Source organism: Ursus maritimus, unplaced genomic scaffold, assembly GCF_017311325.1.
Source record: "Ursus maritimus isolate PB19 unplaced genomic scaffold, ASM1731132v1 scaffold_3, whole genome shotgun sequence".
In the NCBI taxonomy this organism is placed as follows: Eukaryota; Metazoa; Chordata; class Mammalia; order Carnivora; family Ursidae; genus Ursus; species Ursus maritimus.
Window position 1 is genome coordinate 91,120,767 of NW_024425563.1, and position 20,039 is coordinate 91,140,805.

At 42.0% G+C, this 20,039-nt stretch overlaps 1 protein-coding gene and 1 long non-coding RNA gene across 5 annotated transcripts in view; both read left to right on the plus strand.

Moving 5' to 3' along the window:
• Window positions 1–5,228, plus strand: part of SUGCT (succinyl-CoA:glutarate-CoA transferase) — a 678,964-nt gene extending 673,736 nt beyond the window's left edge. For 2 of the 3 annotated variants that reach the window (XM_040644425.1, XM_040644422.1), the window contains one exon: window positions 3,803–5,228. In XM_040644425.1, the coding sequence (XP_040500359.1) occupies window positions 3,803–3,966 (164 nt within the window). In that variant the 3' untranslated portion in view covers window positions 3,967–5,228. The remainder of the gene's footprint in view (window positions 1–3,802) is intronic. The other variant, XM_040644424.1, reaches the window with a different exon arrangement.
• Window positions 5,229–13,060: 7,832 nt separating this feature from the next.
• Window positions 13,061–20,039, plus strand: part of LOC103674590 — a 42,286-nt gene continuing 35,307 nt past the window's right edge. For both annotated transcript variants that reach the window (XR_571660.1, XR_571661.1), the window contains exon 1: window positions 13,061–13,686. This is a non-coding gene — a long non-coding RNA (uncharacterized LOC103674590). The remainder of the gene's footprint in view (window positions 13,687–20,039) is intronic.

Sequence of the window (20,039 nt, forward strand, 5' to 3'; positions counted from 1 at the left end):
AGAATTCTCGAGATCACACAGCTTGCAAGTGTTTGAAAGCATATGTGAACATAGATGTTACGTTGCCAAAAAGTAATTTAAGAACATGTGACTTATCTGCTCATCTTTTTTTAATGGAAGATCAAATTATTCATTCTTTCTGGACCTTAGATGCAAATAATTATGCCAAACATTTTGTGCTTCTTGAGACAAATGTATTTTAAAAGCCCTTTATTCCCTTTGTGCAAAGCCTTCACTGGGAGGGATGTCCCTGGTACATAGGATTCTTGCACAGGGCTGCAAGAACAGGAGATTTCAATGGACTTATAAGAACTTAGCTTTCTCTGGGATCCGGATATCACTTTTATTTGTTCCATTGCATATATATATATATATTTTAAGAGACTATACATTTTGGTTTTTTAATCAACCACATGGCAAAATAATACTTTATTTTAAAAAGTATAAAAATTACAATTTGAAAATTGCCAGTACAGTACATGTATATACACTATACTTTGATCTTAAATTACATGAACGAACCCCAGCTTCAGAATCTTTCTGAACTCAACTCTATGCAAAATACCTGGTTTCTGAAGGGGCTCAGGGAAAAGTATATACAATTTATTAAACTGTGATATGGCTTCCTTAATAACATACAATTATTTAGAGAAGCATAAGCTTTCCAAAGATACAGTATTTTCCAAGTGCCTTTATGCTAGCAAGTCTAAAAACCAAGCAACACCATTCTAGTTCTTTAATAATACCATTCTAGTAAATGGTAATTAGTACTACCACTCTAAATTCTTTAAGACTTTTTTTTGCGCGAAATGTTCAATTCCCCTCATCTGAAACTGGTGGCAGTCTTCAGGGTAGATCTGGAAGCTACCATGAAAGCATAGTGTGTAGTGGGAGTAACACAGGTTGAACCGCCCTTTAGTATGGCTGGACCTGAAGATTCCCTCCGACCATCACCTCATGGAGGCTCAAAGTCCAGGTTCTTAGTACCGATCCATGCCGCGAGGTGGATGGATCTCCAACATTATGCAATGTGAAAGAAGCCAGACACAAAAGGTCACATATTGTATGATTCCATTTATGTGTAATATCCAGAATAGATCACTCCAGAGACAGAAATAGGTTCGTGGTTGTTGCCAGGGGTTCAGGGGAGGGCCATGTTGAGGGAAACTGCTTCAGGAATAGAGAGTCTGCCTTTGGAGTGATGGAAATGTCTTGCAACTCTTAAATAGAGGTGGTCATTGCACAGCATTGAGACTGTCCTAAATGCCACTGAATTGTTTGCTTTTAAATGGTTCATTTTCTGTTATGTGAATTTCACTTCAACAAATTATTATTTTGCTTAAAAACCCAAGTTCTTGAACCCAACGAACTTGGGAACTGATTGTCAATTCCCCCTTGTGTGATGTTGGGCAGGTTTTTCTCATTCCCTAACCTGAACCCTCGCTCTAACCCTTGTACCCTAAGCCTCCTTGACCTTCAGTGTCTGTCCGGGGTTATTGTGAGGGTTCTCAGACACAATGGCTCAGTGGCTGATACATCCTGAGTTCTGACAAAATGGCAGCTGCTGTGCTGGGACCACCAGCAGCACTCCCAGCAGCATTGCCCAGCCCAGATTCTCGGTGTAGTCAAGCAACTCTTTTCCAGGTGGGAGTCTCAGTCCATGTCATTCACTTAGGAAAAATCACATGACATTGATTCTCTCAGAGGTATTCTTTTGAAAGACACGTTTTAGATTAAAACTATTATTAATTAATCTCAAAATTGGAACTGACTTTGGGAACAGTGAATAAGGATCACATCCCTAAAACATCAAATTATTAGCCTTTTCATGAGAACAGTGGCCCCTGCCTCCCAGTGTGTGCTCCTTGACTGAAAAGAGACCGGCCAATGAAAAAACAGTCTGCACTGGGGCATTTAAAAGAAAGTGTGAGCTTCTATGCAGATTCTTTTTTATTTTTTTAAAGGTTTTATTTATTTATTTGAGAGAGAGAGAGAGCAAGAGAGAGCATGAGCAGGGGGAGAGGGAGAAGCAGACTCCCCGCTGAGCAGGGAGCCCGATGCGGGGCTTGATCCCAGGACCCTGAGATCATGACCCGAGGGGAAGGCAGACGCTTAACTGACTGAGCCACCCAGGTGCCCCTTCTATGCAGATTCTAAAGATGAAACAAACGAATAAACAAACAAAAAGCAGAGACAGACCCATAAATACAGAGAATCAAACCGGTGGTCACCAGAGGGAAGGGGGAGGATGGGCAAAATGGGTGAAGGGTAGTGGGTGGTATGGGCTTCCACATAAAGAATGAATGACTCAGGGGGATGAAAGGCGCCGCACAGGGAACATAGTGGTACCATGCTGCTGTGTGTGGTGGCCGATGGTGGCTACACTTGTGGCGAGCAAGCATAATGGATAGACTAGTTGAATCACTGTGTTGTACACCCAAAACTAATATAACATTATGTGTCAAGTCTACTTCAGTAAAAAAATACAATTTAAAACAATAAAAAGAAGGGTGAGGAGAAGAAATGCATTTCACAGAGCTTCAGAGAAGCAAAACTTTGGCTATCAGTTGAACGTTGCCATTTGTCCATAGTGGATGGTGTCTGTCACACAAAAGTGTGGCTTAATAGACTGGGGAGGTCTGTGTCCTCCCTCTCTCTCTCATCAACAGTGGCTTCGACAACGGTACTTTTTATTAATGGAGTTCTCCGTTGAGCTTGAAGCACATTTGCTGCTCTACTCACTGACATGGTGTTACCCACACGCGCTTTGGTTTTGCGTGTTCTTCCTTGTGCGCCCCAAACCAAGAGCAAGCTGGAAAAATTTTTATGAGATAGAAATGCACTGTTTTGTAGTCTTCTTGTGACTATCTAATTTGTTTTCCCGAAGCCTAATCAAATGACATGTGAGGAACAGCCAACATAAATACCATTTATTGAGTGAGGCAGCGAAGGTAACAATCTGCTGAAACAACATGTTCCCCGGCGCCCAGCCAGCCTCTCTGTGCAGGAGTGGGAAAGAAGGAGCAGGCAGCTAGGGTTATAGAGAGTGCAAGGCCCTCAGTGTGAGGCTGTTCGACTAGACGTGGAATGGAGCCCCTGTGCTATTAGTTATTAGCCACGTGACCTTGAGCAAAACTTGAGCTTTTTGGGCTTTTGTGTCCTTACGTGAAGAATGAGGATCATAAAATCCATTTCTAGCCATTGCTGAAAGTACTGCTTGAGTTACCCTGTGCACAGTGGCAGCGCTCCGCAAACAGCTGGCTAAGTATCCCCTCCGCCTTGCACTGCACATGCAAACCCAGATCTCCCTGACCATGAAACACAGACACATCACCTATTCTCCCAACAAAAGGCTTCAGCAGGGTCTGGCAGAGGTTTAACTGATGTGTGGTCTGTTGAATTAAACGTTCCAGTTTATATAGGAGACGCTGAATGATAAAGGTCTGGATTACCTTCACCTGGGATCAGAGTTCCAGCTGCAGAGAGACACTAGGTACATGTGGTCATGGTTCTTTTGCATCCAGAGAATCGACCCAGCTGAGTGACTGAGCCCTGAGAGTCTTGGCGACAGGACCGGCCACCCCCACCCCTGCATGGGCAGGTCAGATGACCACGGCACAGTCGGATGAAAGCGAGTCAAGAAAACCTCGTGTAAAAATACATTTCTTTCCAACATTCACCACCATTTTGTAACTGGCAGTGATATTCTTGGCATTCATTGAAAACAACCCAGGCTGCTGGGGTAATGAATTTCCTAGGGTTAGTCATTAACAGGCTTCCTGCTTTCCTCCTCTTTTGACAGGCCCAGCTGTGAGATACAGTAAGTTCGAGATGTCAGAGGCCAGGCCACCCCCCCTGCTTGGGCAGCACACGACGCACATCCTGAAGGAGGTCCTTGGATACGACGACAAGGCCGTTGGGGAGCTGCTCGGTGCTGGAGTGGTGACCCAGCACAAAGCCGAATGATGAAAAATGCTCTTTCTCAACACCACAGTCTGAACGTACTTTGCTAGCAAAGGCAATCGTCTTTCTGGACCCTTTTCCCCAGTTCTGATGCCTGCCTCTGCAAAGAAAAGTTAGAGTAATTCCAGATTTCCTGCCTGGCGCCTCCAGAATGGCTCTGGTATCAATGCATCCAGTACTTTCTAAATGTACCCCACCTTCTACTCCTTACCATTCTCCCCCCGACCCCAGATAATAGATTAATTGTGGATTTGTGGGGTTTTTTTTGTAAAGATTTTTTTTTTTCCTGGAAAAATACATTCCTCATTCTAATTACATTAATAGCCTAAACGTTTGCCCCTCCAGCCCACGCAGGTCTGAAAAAGAGCAGATCTCTTGACGTTCTCTACTTGCACATAAAGTCTTCATTTAAACCTTTGTTAGGAAGTCAAAGCAATAAGCAGAATGACAGTTTCAATGATGGATTTTAAACAGCATAACTTAATTTTGAGCTCATGAGTCCTTTGTTAATCTGTAATTTAAACCATGGACTTTGCTGATGTCCATTAGGAAAACTGAGCTTCATTCTCCCCATGGGGGTAAATATTTGCTTTATGTTGTATTGCTCTGATTATTTCATGATCTGTAGCAGAAAATCAATTTCCATTGCTTCATTTTGGGGTATATGGATCTATCTGCATCAGGGGGTAAAGAGTGGCTCTTTAATCAGCACCTTATTTTGAGCCAAGTACAAATGCAATAGGTTTTTAAATGAGTGTCAAATGACTATCTAGGTACTGAATAATGTTTAAGTAAGAGGAGAATGAAAGGAAAACATTCCTTTGTAATCCGAGCACTCACTGAATATATCATGCCTTAATATTAAGTATTTGCATTTAAGTATTAAAGTAGTTGTCGGAGAACTTAAAGTATAGAAAACAGAAGGTGACAACTGATTTGACTCTATTTTCTAGGATAAACTGTTGCTCAGGCTACCAGTCCCCCAAGCCCAGGTACAGACCAAGGCAGCAGATGACGTCATGATCACTATCCCGACATGATCTGAAGTCACGACTGTTAGGCACACATTTTGCAGCCATGTCATGAGAAACCACGTGGCAATTGAAAGTTAAGTTAGAGGTGTTTATCTTTCAGACTGTGATTTAGAGCTGGTTTTCCTTTCATGTTCTTTTTGATTGGGATAATTTGAGCCATTTATCCACGCTGTAAGCCCAATATATTTCCAGAATCAAGGATTGCAAATAAATAGGATATGTGTCTTCTCACAGGGCCTCGTGGGACTTTTTAGAAGAATGCCTACTAATTCTTGGAAGAGCTATTGTCCCCCCTGCTTTGCTCTTTGTGGACACATTATTCTGAGCCACTCCTGCTGTGATTCCGTGAGTTAGACTTTCATTGTACAAGGGTAATGCCTTCTGCAGTGCTCTTCCCCCAATGGCTAGCTCACAGATATACATTTGGAGACGTTTTCTTCAGGCTGGATATCTAAGTGAAATACCTCCATGTCTACACAATCAGTAATGAAAATGGCAAAAGAGGAGATGACAGAGAATTGGCAAAACCACATGATCTTAAAAACCAGAGTCATCATTTCTCCTACTGGTCCAAGTAGATATCTTGAAATGCAAATGACTGATCATTCAGATGGGGTCACAAAATGCCTTAAAAACCTTGAAATCCATCAAGATTGAAGAAGAGTTATCACCAGAGACTGTCTCTAGTATAATTGTGTATCCAGATTCCCACCCACACAATTCAGAATGATCCGAGAGAACTTTGAACCTGTTCATCACCCAACAGAAAGCATTTATTCTCCTGACTTAGTGAGAGAAATCATTTAGAATATATTTCAAGTTCAGATCGATAATTAGTCCTGAAAGAAACATTGCGCTGGCTAAAATTGTTAGCAATATGCCCAGATCAAGTTATGCTTATAAACAAATGTGCTGTTTTAATTATCAGGGCCTATTTTCTTACACATTCCCAAAGCTGAGCACACTACTAAGAGACCATATGTTCAAGTTCAGTGTGTGTCAAGGCCCTCCTTCTGGCAGGTTTGTGTCTGAGGTTGACTTAGAAAATTCTTCGAAACTTAGTGGGTTAATCATTATGGAACTGAGGGTGTGTCCACAAGCAACCAGTCTTCCTTCTCTTGATTTTTTTCCTTAAATTTTTTGCTGCCATGGCTTTCTGGTTAATCAAGCATGATATTTTCCAGCATTTGCTCTGATATTCTGAATGTTTCCCTAGGAGAAGAAAAATGAACACTGACCAAGTGTGTGTGACTACTCCAGTTACTTGAACTAGTCTTTTGTCTTTGGTCCATCTACTAAGAGTTGGAAGTACAATCTTGATTTTGAAAACCACATTTCATATGAGGTCATTAGACTACCTCACCCACCAAGCCCCATACTGGGGGGCTTTTCATGAAGATTTTGTGACCCCTGCTTTTAGCTTTTTTCAGGGAACTTCACCCCATTCCTATGTCACCTAAATTTGATATTTCACCACTGACTATTTCATTCGGGGACATTAGCATATTGTCTACTTGAAAAGCTTTGTAGATGTGAGTCTTGCTTGTCACTCTCCCACATGGCTCAATGCTGCCTTCATCCATAGGACTCTGAGAAAGAATGCCAGCCCCGAGATGAACAGACCGTCCAGATCTGCCTCTCTTCTGACTGCTCACCGTGGATTCTGAACTGGCAAAGGAGATGAGTGGAAACAAAGGCACATCACTCACCCTCCATACCCTGACCCTGGGCTGATCATATTGAAGCTTGTTCCCAAGATTATGAGATTCTTCTTACATTTACCTCTAGTTATGGGAGGCTATCTGCTATAGTGAGCCCTTATAATTGATGAGATTCTTAAGATGCGGTGTGCCTTTAAAAAAAATGGTTGTTCATCTTGAACACTGTAGTATCAATGCTCCTTAGAAGGCCAGAATATCAAGTTCACTTCTTCTCCTTCTTGATTCTGAGGTACTAGGACTGGTATATTCATCATTTGATAAGAAAGATGAAAAAGTTCAGAAAAAAAGTTACATACTTCCATTCCAAGCAGCAGTGAGGAAAAACAAAAAAATACATCACAGAGGCTGTCATATTGGTGTGTAGAAGTTCTCTCAGACATCAGGACAAAATTGTATTTCTTCTTACAATTCTAGTATAGCAATACCAGGGTTGAATGTTTTATAAATTGCTACTCTCATAAGATACTTAAATAGTTTCTCTATATAGACATACCAAGCTATCTTCTGAGTACAAATGGCCCTGAACTTTTAAACCAGGCTGGCTATATGCAGGACGCGTTAATGTGGTGGGATTAGTGGGCTGTAAGCAATGCCAACAGACACGTTTCCCCAATACCCAAACGCAAGTCTTCCAGAATCACTCCAGAAGTATTATAGACAAATGAAAGCAAATACTTTGCACTTATATATTTATTCCACACATTAGGGGGGAAAAGCACACAAAAAGGGAGAGTTTTGAAAACAAAATGAGAGTTAGAATATGTCAATTCGATTAGCAGAAAAGGCAAAGAGAAAGCGTGCCCTGGTCAGACAGACCCAAGGGCACATTTATTCTGGAGACTCTGGTGAACCCATAGCAGTAGGAGCCCAGCCGGACGTGTAGACGCCCAGAGGGAAGGGCAAGCTCTGGAAGGAGCTCAAGCACTACCTGGGAAATAGACTTCATCCACCTCAGAGTTTTTGTTGAGAAATATCTTTTCCCCCCTGTTCCTTAAGACCTTAACATTAAAGGGCCTGCCCAATCTCTTGCCTCTTTGCAACATTCTTAAAGAGAGGCCTGGTAGGTAGAATGGTGGCCCACTAAAATACCTATGTCATAATTCCCAGAACCTGTGAGTATGTCACTGTCCTTGGCAAGAGGGAATAAATGTTAATCAGCTGACTTTGAAATGGGGAGCTTATCCTAGATTATCCTGGCGGGCTCTGTGTAATCACAAGCGTCCTTCAAATGCGGAAAAGAGTCAATGTCAGAGAGATGTGATGTAAGAAAGACTTTAAAAAACTGTTGCTGGATTTGAAATGGAAATGAATGAAGGAATGTAGGCATATTCTAGAAGATGAAAAAGGGCAAGAAAAAGGGACTTTCCCTTTGAGCTTCCAGAAGGAACACAGCACTACCTCATCCTTAGCCCACTGAGACCAATTTTTGACTCATTCTGGACTTCCGATCTCCAGAACCACAAAGCAATACATTTGTATTGTTTGAAGCCACTAAATGTGTGATATTCTGTTATAGCTCCAGTAGGAAACTAATACGGAGGCTGTTCTGCCTTTGTTTGAACGTCTGGTGTGACAGAAAAATTACTTCTTTGCAAAGTGATCAATTGACACCTTGTAACTCCCTTCTTTCTTCCTTCCTTTCTTTCTTTCTTTCTTTCTTTCTTTCTTTCTTTCTTTCTTTCTTTCTTTCCTTCCTTCCTTCCTTCCTTCCTTCCTTCCTTCCTTCCTTCCTTCCTTCCTTCTTTCTTTCTTTCTTTCTTTCTTTCTTTCTTTCTTTCTTTCTCTCTTTCTTTCTTTCTCTCTTTCTTTCTTCCTACCACCTTTCCTACCTTTCTTTTTTCTCATTCTTTGGAGCTCCTGTCCTTCCTTTCTTTCCCACTGGTAATAATATCCTTTCTTCCTCTTTCTGCAGAGTTCTAGATCCCCATTACACAAACATATATCTCCAAACCTGCAACTGACCTTCAGAAAACTAGGACTAGCTCAGTAATTTGGAAGGTAACTTGTGATAATTCTGGCCATGACTTTACCTCCAATAGCAATCCTGAATTAATCTCTAGTTGGGGTGGTTCTCAAATAACTGGCTGCCCCCTTTTTTTCCCTCAAACTCAGGAAAGGAAATGAAGGAGTGATCCAGATGCTACTCTGGGCTGTGGCAGAGCCCTCAGGCTTACTACCTTTCTATCCCATGTCCTCAGTCCTGAGAAAAAAAACTAAAATAAATAAAATACAATATAGAGCAGAGTTTAGACTGTGTGACAGTCCGAGTCCTGCCGTAGTTACTGAACCTTCAGCAGAGGAAGGGGAGGGAGGGCATGGTGGTCAGTGGTTCTGCTCCAGCAACTGGGCTTTGGCTTTTGTTTCTTGCTCTTCCTTAGAAACACTGGGCTTACTCAGTCCTCAGGTGGTGATAAGTAGTTTGTACCTTGCCATTTTAGTCCAGAGGAATGGTGCCTTCATCTCTACCTTGGTTTTGCCATCTGTTAAACAGGGTGAGTGAATCCTCACAGCAACCTTTGCTTTCTTCTTTCAACAGGATGAAAAACACTTTGACATATCCCTCCTCTTGCCCTTTCTTTTTCTTTGCAAATTAACCACATGAGAGTCTGTTCAACTCAAGTTGGTTTCTTTGGCTTCTGACCACACAGATGGGAATAACAATGTTTTCCTGCTCCTCATCCCATTACCGGCACCCTTTTCTCTTGCCCAGAACTGCACACGTGCTCACCATGAAGCAAGACACTCAGCTTCAGGATACACAACTGAATTGTTGAAAGAAATTAACGCGAAACTGCCATAGGAAAATATCTTTCTTTCCACCCCTTTACCTCTTTGCGACCCCCAAGGAAAAGCTCCTATTTCCATAGCCTCTCTTGGTTTGAAACATGGCAACATGTGTAACACACATTCACCCTGAGGGTCTTAGATTTACGTTTTTAGATTTTTACAAAGAACTTCCTGGCTGTTCTTGACAGAAGCTTTGAAATATACTATTAATGAACATTATTGTGTTCTTCCTTTGGAGAGGGTCAAGAAAATTGTAATGTCCATTTTGGGGGGACTGTTAATGAATCACTATTCCTGGGGATAGAACAAAGAAGTATATTTCCACAGCTAGGATTGCTCATGTATACTGCCATTTTGGCTTGTAATGGCATTGGCACAGTCTAGGGGTCAGAACCGAAGTGCAATGACCCACAGGTCACCTCTGGAAACAGTGCCCAGTGATTAGAATCTTCTCAGCCCGATTTGCTGAACTGTGCAATGGGAAAGGTCTGAGATGAGAGCAAACTAGTGTCCCATTCTTAAAAACGTGACAGGGTTAGAAATATCCAATCACTGAAGCTTCCCCTTCTGGGCCCATGTTTCTCATCTTCTGAGTCTCAAACATGAGGTCTGGTTCTCCAGCTTTACTTTCTGGGAGAACTTAAGTGAAGGGATGTGGGCTCAGTGTGCACGCAGAGGCGGTGCTCAATTAGCTGAACTCACCGACAAAACCATGGAGAGATGATGGGAACGGAAATGCAATGTTTTGGACAGCTACCCTCGTATGACCCCAGTGACAGGTGAGACGAGTATGATGGGTCTCTGCATAGCACACTTCTGGGGGAAGGTTTATAAATTTGGCAGCACGGTCACTCAGATCTAGAATAGGCCCAGTTGGGGGAGGAAGAAGACTGCCACTAGTCAGTTTTATCTTTAATTTCCTGTACAAAATGGAAGCAGATTTGCTCTATTCATCCCTGTAAAATAAGAACTCTTAAGGTATTCCTTTTTTCTCTCTTAGGATACATAGCAGCTATAGTTTAGCAATGCTGGCAGATCTGTTCATGAGTTCTGTGACTGGGGTTAAATTTGATGCTAGTAACATCTAGTAAGCATGGCATGTAAAGCACTGTTCTAGGTAGACTTAAATGTACTAACTTACTTAACAAACATGCCTGGGAGGGCCTGATGGGTGCCCCTGAAGAGGGCACCATGTCATGTGGGCCACCCACGTATCCTCCAGTGCACCATATGCAGTGGGACTAAGTGATACCTGCTGTTATTACCATGATGCTACCCTGGGATCACGTCCCTCAAGCTCATGGGCCTGGGACTTTTGGAATCTTCCAAGGGGTGAAGGACAAACACATCAGGAGCAAAAAGACCCTAGTCCAAAGCTTTTCAACCTTTGTAAATGATCTAAAAATAACAAGGTTTCCAAGAAGATCAGCTGAGCTCAGACACTGTCAGCAAAACCCTGACAAAAGTCTTCTCAGGTTGCCACCTCAGGGAGCTATTACAGTTTCTCATGGGTTAAAAGTCCTAAGAAGATACACTTCTACAAAATAGGACCTTAAGATGTTTTCCCCACCCCAGCAGATTTTTCTGTGTGTAAGTTTACAGATACAAGCTGCCATTTCTAGTTTTTTTTAAAGGTTAAGTGGAGTCATAAAGTTGGCTGATGAAATAGGTCAAGGCAACTCTCCCAAAGACCACTGCTGAGAACAATGAGAGAACGTAGAGCTCTTGGATTTAACCACTTAAAGGAGCATCACTTGTGCTAGACAATAGCCAGCACACTTTTGAAATCTAAAGGGACATTCCAGTGTAAATAAGCCATGACTTATCGGAGATGGTTGGAAAATGAGCAACGCATTTCCAGTTCCATTTCAGATTCTTCTGGGAAAAACGAAAGAAGTATGAGAGAGGTCTAGAATGATATCGATGATTCTGGCGGGAGTTAAAAATTATATTAGTAGGAAAATATTCATTTGTGTAAAAATCTACTCAATCAGCAAATTCAGTGAAAAATGTATTCCCCCAAATGAACCCTGGTTCACGGCCATGAGCCCTGAAATTAACTTCTTTTGGTTTGGGGCATTTTCAAAGTATTAGAGTGGAGGGAGGGAGGGAAGTACATCTCGGTGTTTGTCTCTTGACTGGTGAATGAAGCTTCTTCTGATCTTCGCAGTTGGAAGTGAGCCCTGCATCTTGTTCACCAACTCAATCCTCTGTATTTATCTGACCATAAGAGTTATCACATCTGGGCTATAATTACTGGTCACCAATTGCTCTCTTCCATTAAACTACAATATCCTTGTGGGTACCTTCAGCACCATCGTCTCTCCAGGGATTATCACGATGCTTACTCTGTAGGAGATCCACAGTAAATATCTGTTGGATAGACATTCTCTCACCCACCAGATTACATGTTCTCTGAGAAAGGAACTGGTCATATTCATTATTTTCATTACTCATGGTGCCTGTAATAGGTGATCTGCAAAGATGGTCATCATCAATTCCTCCTTCCCTATGTGCACGTGCCTCTGTTGCTATCAAGAGATGCACTTTAGTTCCCTTTTCCTGGAGTCTGGGCTGGCTTGGTGGCTTGCCTTTTGTTGTTGTTGTTGTTGTTGTTGTTGTTGTTGTTAAACTTTTTATTTTAAATAATTTTAGATTTACAAAACCTTTCAAAAATAGTACATCAAGTTCCCACATACTGTTTACCCAGTTTCTGCTAATGTTAACATTTTATATAATCAATGTACAATATCTAAGGCAGAAAATTAGCATTGATATGGTACTATTAATTAATCTACAAATGCTCAAATTTTACCAGCTGTCTCACTTTGGCAGGCAGAATTCTAAAAGATTCCCTAAGATTTGTAGTCCCTGTTGTACACACTCTCTCCTGGTTATTCATTCAAGCACTAATCTAAGTGCTACTATGGAAAGGTTTTGTAGCTATAATTGAGGTCCAAAACCAGTTGACCTTAAGATAGGAAGATTATCTGGGTGGGCCTGACCTAATCACACAAGTCCTTTGAATCTAGGTCTAGAGGTCAAAGGCATTAGACCAAAGATTTGAAGACGTGAGAGAACTTTCCAAAAGGGTATATTTTCCCACAGTGACTCACTTTGATCAATACAGTGAGGTGGAAGTAATGCTATGCCGATTCTAGATGAGGGCTTGAAAAGGTATAACATCTTCGTCTTTTGCTCTTGGAAATCAACCACCGTGAATGAAGTCTTACTATTATCCTCTGAGGAAGCCCATGGCCATTGTCCTCAGAAAGAGAGGGGCCACTTGGAGGAGCACCAAGACACTGGACACATGAGTGAAACTTCCGTGGACCTCCTGCCCACCTCTGCAACCACATGAATAGAACTGAGTAAATGACCACAGCCAGTGCCACATGGAGCAGAACTGACCAGCTCAACCTTACCCCAATTTCTAACCCACATAAACTGATGTTGTTTTAATCCACTCTTTCAACGTGGTTTGTTGTATAGCAATACGTAAGTAAATGTCTAACTCAGAGAAGGATCTCAATAAATATTTGATAAATAGAGCTTGATGAATAGTTTTCATGGAGTCTTGGCTAATTAAAATAGGAAGCAATATGTTATACCTTATTAATTATTTTTTCTATTGAAAGAAGGTAACCCCAAACCTGCTTTTGTTGAAAGTTCTTCTAAACTGAATCGGCTTACTATTGTCACTTAAGGGATGGAGTAGGTTGAATTATTTTGGTTTTGTGGTGCCTCAGGATCATTGTTCTGATGAGATGCAAATCCCTTCCCATCTTCAGGTGAAACTGAGGACACTTAGGTCAGAAATTGTCATGTTGCTGATCTGGGAAGGGGTTAAACTTAGGAAAGTTTGAGGTTATTGAGGGGTTTCCATGGTAGGCAGCTTCTAAGATGGCCCCCAATGGGCCTCACCCCTGCTTCAGACTTTTGTGCTGTCCCTTCTCACATTGTACCAAGTCTGTGGAAACAATAACGTATAGAAAAGGTGAAAACTGAACCTTCTATTCTTTCTCCCTCTTTCCTTCTCTCTCCCTTTCTCTCTCATCCCTTACTCTAGGGGAAGCCAACTCCATGGAGTGAGCAGCTCTATGCAGAGGCCCACAGGACAAGGAACTGAAGCCTCTGGCCAACAGCCAGTGAGGAGCTGACGTTTGCCAAGAGCCACATGAGTAAGTTTGGAAGCAGATTCTCCAGCCTCAATATAGTCTGGAGATGTCTATAGTCCCAGGCAACAGCTTATTGACATCTCAGAGCCATGTAGCTAAGCTACTCCCAGATTCCTGGCCCTCAGAAACTGTGTGAAGTAATAGGTAGTTGTTGTTTTAGCTTTATTTTTAATAGATTAATTTGGCTTCAATTTGGGGCAATTTGTTACACAGCATTAGATAACTAATATAGTTCTCTATTGAATTATGACAAAAAGTTATTTTTAATATATGACTTTCTGTTTTGACCTTCAATGTTGTATTTTTTGTCAGTTATATCCACTCTTTGCTAAGTATGACACACCTGTACAGTTTTGTGGGGGGGGGAGGATTACAAACAATAAAGGACAATGTTGCCTCCAGGGTTGAAATTACAGCAGTAATGGTAGAGTTGGTGGAGTGGGGGAGTGGAATACAAATACTGATGGTAAACCTCTGACAGGACTCCTCAGAATAACCTCCACATCCACAGTGGTTCTAGACCCAGTGGTTCTAAAGGAGAGGGAGCAATTTCTCACCCACGGGACATTTGACAGTGTCTAGAGACTTTTTGGTTCCATAACTGGAGCAGTAGGGGGGACAGTTTGCTACTGGCGTCTAGTAAGTAGAGGCCAGAGATGCTGATAAACATGAGTGATACAGAGGATAGCCCCACAACAAAGAATTATTCAGTCTAAAATGTCAACTGCTCCCAGAAATGCTGTTCTAGAGAAAGCTGGTCCTTGAAGCAGAAGAGCAGGTGCCTGATTGTCACCTCTATGTCCTTTTTTTTTTTTTTTACATTGTGTAAGTTTAAGGGAGAAGGGAGGTGGGCTTACTGAGGTATAATATAATCCCTAGATGAAGCCTACAATTTTTCCATGGAAATGTGAAATCTATTTTGACTTCTTGTGGTAACTGTGTTTTTAAAGGGGATGGAGCAAAACATTCTAGTTAATGGTGGGAACTCGTTAGTTGTTTTTCATAGCTACAGTTACATTAAAGACATAAATCAAGTTGTCGGAACAATTTTAGTCCTTAATATAATCAGAGAACTATAACATGCCCAAGTGACAGTGGCCAGGCCACATTCCCCTTCTGGGTTGTAGTTTATTCTGGAAAGTTAGGGACTTTGATGAGATAATTACTGAGATCCCTGTTTTAAATTCTTCCACTCTATGGTTCTTTCATTTAGGGTCATTCTATGGATGCACATCGTATAGACAAACTGTTGGACAGGTTTGAACAATACTATTTAAAGGAGAAAGACAATTTAAATGAGGAATTAGGAGTATCCCTTTGGGTATCTGGTATTCCAGAAGGATAAGGAAGTAGAGTGTCTGAAAAGTTAACAAATAGCAAAGGGGAATATCCACACACTCCTTGGCACATCTTCCTACCTCCTTGACATATGCACTTTGCAGATGTCTGCTCTGGAGAAGAGTTGGGGTGTGGTGGAGGCTAAGCGTCCTGCCTGGGAAGGGTCTCAGGTCAGCGCTAGTGGATCAGATCTCAGTTGGAGCCTCAGCAGAATCCGGCTGAGCCCTTGATGAGCACATGCCCAGTAATTCCCCCCACATCTCTGAGAGCCTGCAGGTCTGGATGTGATAGGATCGTCTCTATAAAATGGAACTTTTGAGGGGGATCTGAGGACATGAGGAGAATGAGCATGTGTGCAAAGCATTAACCAACACTTGCAGTTCTGTCCAATTGTTCTGACAAGGTTAAAGTAAGGACCAAAAATCTCACTGACAAGCTCCCACTGGAAAAAGTTACCTCGCCAAAGGAAATGATATTTCAAAGAATTGAATGGAAGAAGAACGTTTAAAGGTCATAAGATAGAACTTAAGCCTAGATGATGACTTTTTCTTGGCCCTACTTGTCAACTCTATAGACCTAAGCAAGTTACACCTAGAAGATATGCAAAGGGAAGGGCATCTGGCATCCAGACTTTTGTACCAGTTTGTTGATTTTATTCAACTATCAGAACATGGCCAGGCTCCCGGATCCACCCATCCCTTTCCATATCCACAGTCACCATGTTAACCCTCACCCGTCTTGCTTCCTCTCCTACTTGACATTTCTGTCATTTCTGTCCTTTCTTCCAACCCTAGTTTAAAAAGACACCTGCCTAGGAAGCCTTTTAAAATTCATTCTAGTCCATTCTGATGATAACGGATTACTCCCCTAGTCTGCTCAATGCTTATGCCTAGTTTTATTTTGCTGTCTGCAGCAGCATCACAGATTTTGTGGTTGTGAAGCTTCGGGCAGGTAGAGAGGATGGGAACAGGCATTTGACATCAAGGAACTGGAAATCGAGCTGGGAATATAAGACATGTATAGAAACTCGACGAAGAATAACTCATGGTACTACATACGAATGCCAGTGCTATGGGAATTCCAAGGAAGGAATGATCTCTGTAATCCGGTGTGTTTAGGAAGCAAATTATATAGGAAGCAAACCTTCATCTTCAAACAAGAGTAATATTTAAATATGTGGAGGCAGGAAGAGTGTTGTATGCAGGGGTGAGCAGGCCATAGAGGCAGGGAGGCCACGCCTCATTTGGAAAGAGAGAGCAGTGAAAGAAGGCTGTTCTCTTGGCAGTACATTGGAAGACTGGAGAGGAGCAGACATTAGAGCGTGGTTGGAGGCCTTGACAGTCAAGAGGGCAGTTTTTCTGTAGGGGCTGAGAAGCCATTGTAGATTTTCCAATGAGGAAGTGACTTGCTCAATGCCGTACTTTGGGAAGGTAGCCCTGAGAGCTGTGGTAGAGCACGCCGCAGTTCAGGGACTGGAGCCAAGGAGACTGACTGCCACAATCTAGCTGTGAGTCAGTGAGGGCCTGGAGAGAGATCAGAGTCTTGAATGTTGCTTTATACATTTTGTTCCATGTATCTATGTTGTATTAGTTTACCAAGATTATAAATGCCTCGTAAACTAGGAACATTTCCCCCTAGTTTCATAGCATGTTCCTTCCTGCCTACACCATGCTAGGGATTAAGTGTCTGGTGGTGAGTCAAAGTTATTGTTATTATTATCCTATACATTTTTATCAGGCTTAGCTGCTCCACATGGGTTATAAACACACAGCTTTGGTATGGCAATCATGTAAGGACTGGTGACAAACAGTAAATTCTCTACATAATATATTCTCTAAGGCCAAGGGTGCAGAGCCACTTAGATCCAGTCAATCACGTTTGAATGTGAGTCCTCAGGGTTGGTGGAAGATGGAGCCTTGGGAAGCCATTCCACACTTCTAGAGCTCTAGGAACCTACCTTCTCATCAGGCTTTAAGACTGATCCTCCTCTGGGAGATGTGTCTATACAAGGTCATGGTCGTGGTGACAGTTAGCACATGGGAGAAACTGATGCTAAGTCTGAAAACCAGCGAGGCCACCTGTCTGCCTGCTCCATGGGAAGTATCAGTCCCTATTGTAGATTTGGGCTGAGCGTGCAGACCAGTCTGCAGAACGGTGCTGCCGTTAATTAGGGGATTCTCGCTGGTCATTTTAGTCATGGCCAATTAAAATGGCTGTGGCAATTTTCTCAGGCCATGAATTCTAGGTTGTCTTGTCCTACTGTTTAACACTTTACTATCCACATGCTTTATTTTCAGAGGTACATTGGAAGTTTCTTAAGGATAGAGTTTATGTCTTACACAAGGAACCAGCTATAGCTGGTTGCATTTTTGGAAAAACTTCCTGAAGACTGTAAAGGGCAACATAGTGTGGACAATGATGTTAAAAAGAGGTCATCCCTACTGGGTATTTAAATGATCTTCCTCTACATCCATTCCTCCTCCAAAAGTGAGTCTATGCCAGTCCTGTGACCCTCTTCTACCTGCAGTGATAATTGTAGAATGGGCTCGTGACCTAATTCTGGCCAATGGGATGAGAGAAGTCTACTGGAAAGCTTCTGGGAAATTTGCCTTGCCCTTTCTTATTGAATATGAATGAGAAATAATGTAGTCCTAGGGGGCCACGGGAAGCCAAAAGGTAACCAGGAGAAGGCACAGCTTTGGGATAAATCCATGCCAAGAGTAGCATATGAGAGAGGGAAAGAACCTAGGCTTTTGACAACCCATCAAGTTGTCAATTATTTCGTGCAGGAGGTGTGCTCTTCCAGATTCCAGCCCATAGCAATCACACATTTACTTATTGTGTTAGCCAGTTTGAGTTGCTGCTTTTTTTGTTTGTAGGCACAATACCTCTGGACAGGGGAATATCCTAACTTCACAGGGATTATCTCAATTGATCCTCATAGTAGCTCTGTATGGTTGACACTATCTTCATCCCTATTTCTCAGGGAAGGACACTGAGGATTAGATTGTGTAAGTGACTTTCCTAAGGTTCTGGGACACTTATGCATCAGAGCTGTCATTTGTACTCAGGAGCACACACTCTTAAATGGTGGAGTCAAGCTGTCAACTTATTCCATGGAAAAAAACCAAGGAGTATAATACTAGGAAATGTACAGGGCATGTTGAAGTTTCTAGGAAGTCTTTTCTAACACATTAAAGGAAGGGGGATTATGTGTCTTTACCAAGTTGAAGACATAACTAAGGAGCTAATGACCCCCTTAACTTAGAAGTGTATGTTCAGAAAGTGTTTAAGTTGGTTTCTTTCCCTCTAGCGGGCCAGAGCTATATTTCAGAAGGAAGGAAAGCTTCACCACCATAAATCAGAGGTTCCTCTCCTAACTCCACATGGGTCGTCTCAGGCCCATGGAAGGTGGAGATGGTACTCTGGGGTGGTAAAGCCCTATGGGGTGGGTTAGCGAATCATTGTGCTGAATGAGTAGGTGTGTGTGTCCCACCCAGGGCTGCCACACTTGACAAATGCTGTTCAGCACCACAGCTCCCACTGTGAACAGACACTGTCTGTGCTACTGCTGCTCCTGGAGGGGCCTGTGCAGCCTGGAGCCAATCCAGGCTTCCATATTACCAGGGTTCAAATTTCCCCTGGGATTAGCCCTTCCTTCCTTCCTTCCTTCCTTCCTTCCTTCCTTTTCCTTTCCTTTCCTTTCCTTTCCTTTCCTTTCCTTTCCTTTCCTTTCCCTTTCTTTCTTTCTTTCTTTCTTTCTTTCTTTCTTTCTTTCTTTCTTTCTTTCTTTCTTTCTTTCCTTCTTTTGACAGTGCCCTTCCCCAGAATTCATAATAACTTTTCTCTTCTTCAATATATACATGGATGTCCTTGCTTTTTTACTTAGAACCTGGATGAATTTCAAAAACGTTTAAAGTTGAAGTCTGCTTATGATTTTCTTGAAGGAATATCTTCCTTTTGTGTATTGATCACTTTAACCCACTTGAAGCCTCCTTTTATCAAAGGATGCTCTCAGACAAAGTTTCTCTTGGATTATGGCTTGTAATCAAATATTCAAATGATCTTTTTAAAAAATATATCTATGTATTTATTTCAGGGAGAGAGTGTGGATGCACGAGCAGGGGGAGGTGGGGGTGGAGGGAGGGGCAGAGAGAGAGAGTAACAAGTAGACTCCATGCTGAGTGGGGAGCCTGATGCAGGGCTCAATCCCAGGACCTTGAGATCATGACCTGAGCCAAAATCCAGAGTTGGACACTAAACCAACTGAGCCACCCAAGCCCCCTCAAAACTAAAATTGATCTTTAGATAAAATGTGATAAACAATTTCACAAGAGCCTCCTAAAATTATCTGTTGTGTTATATTCAAATGCATGTCTATGTCTGTATGTGTTTACTAGAAATCATGTTCATCATTGTTTAGCTTCCACTAAATCGTTACCATGTGGATTGTAAGCACTTTGACAAGCATTTTTAGACATTGACTCTGTGAAGATGATTTTGAGATAGTTTGTAGATTTTCAATAATGTACTTGCAGGCACTGATGTGTACCCAGTGAGTGGAGCACGTGTGGGTGGGAGTTAAAGTTCTTTATCTTTCTACAAAAGCTTCAAACATAACTCATCAAAAACCCACAAACTTTTGAGACTAAAATGACAGGAACTTCTCTAGGGGATCGTCTTTACTGTGAGAGAACTTCAGTGTTTTGTTTGTTTGTTCTTGAAACTTTAACCTTTGCTCACCAAGTGCTGACAGTATAGAGACTAGACTTTGAGATTTTGGGTTCTGGAAATAAAAGCCTGAATGAGTTATTAGATACTTGAGGATTTGCCTCTTAGGACGCTGAATCATCTTTGGTTTTACATTTCTAAAACATTCTTATCACATCAAATTGTTTCTGCACATGTGAAGGTCATATATTCTGAAAACGCATGGTGATGAAATCAGACATGATGGAAAACTGACGATCAAAACAAAGCTCTAGTGTGCACTGCCCCTCCCCTTGCCCCTCCCCCTG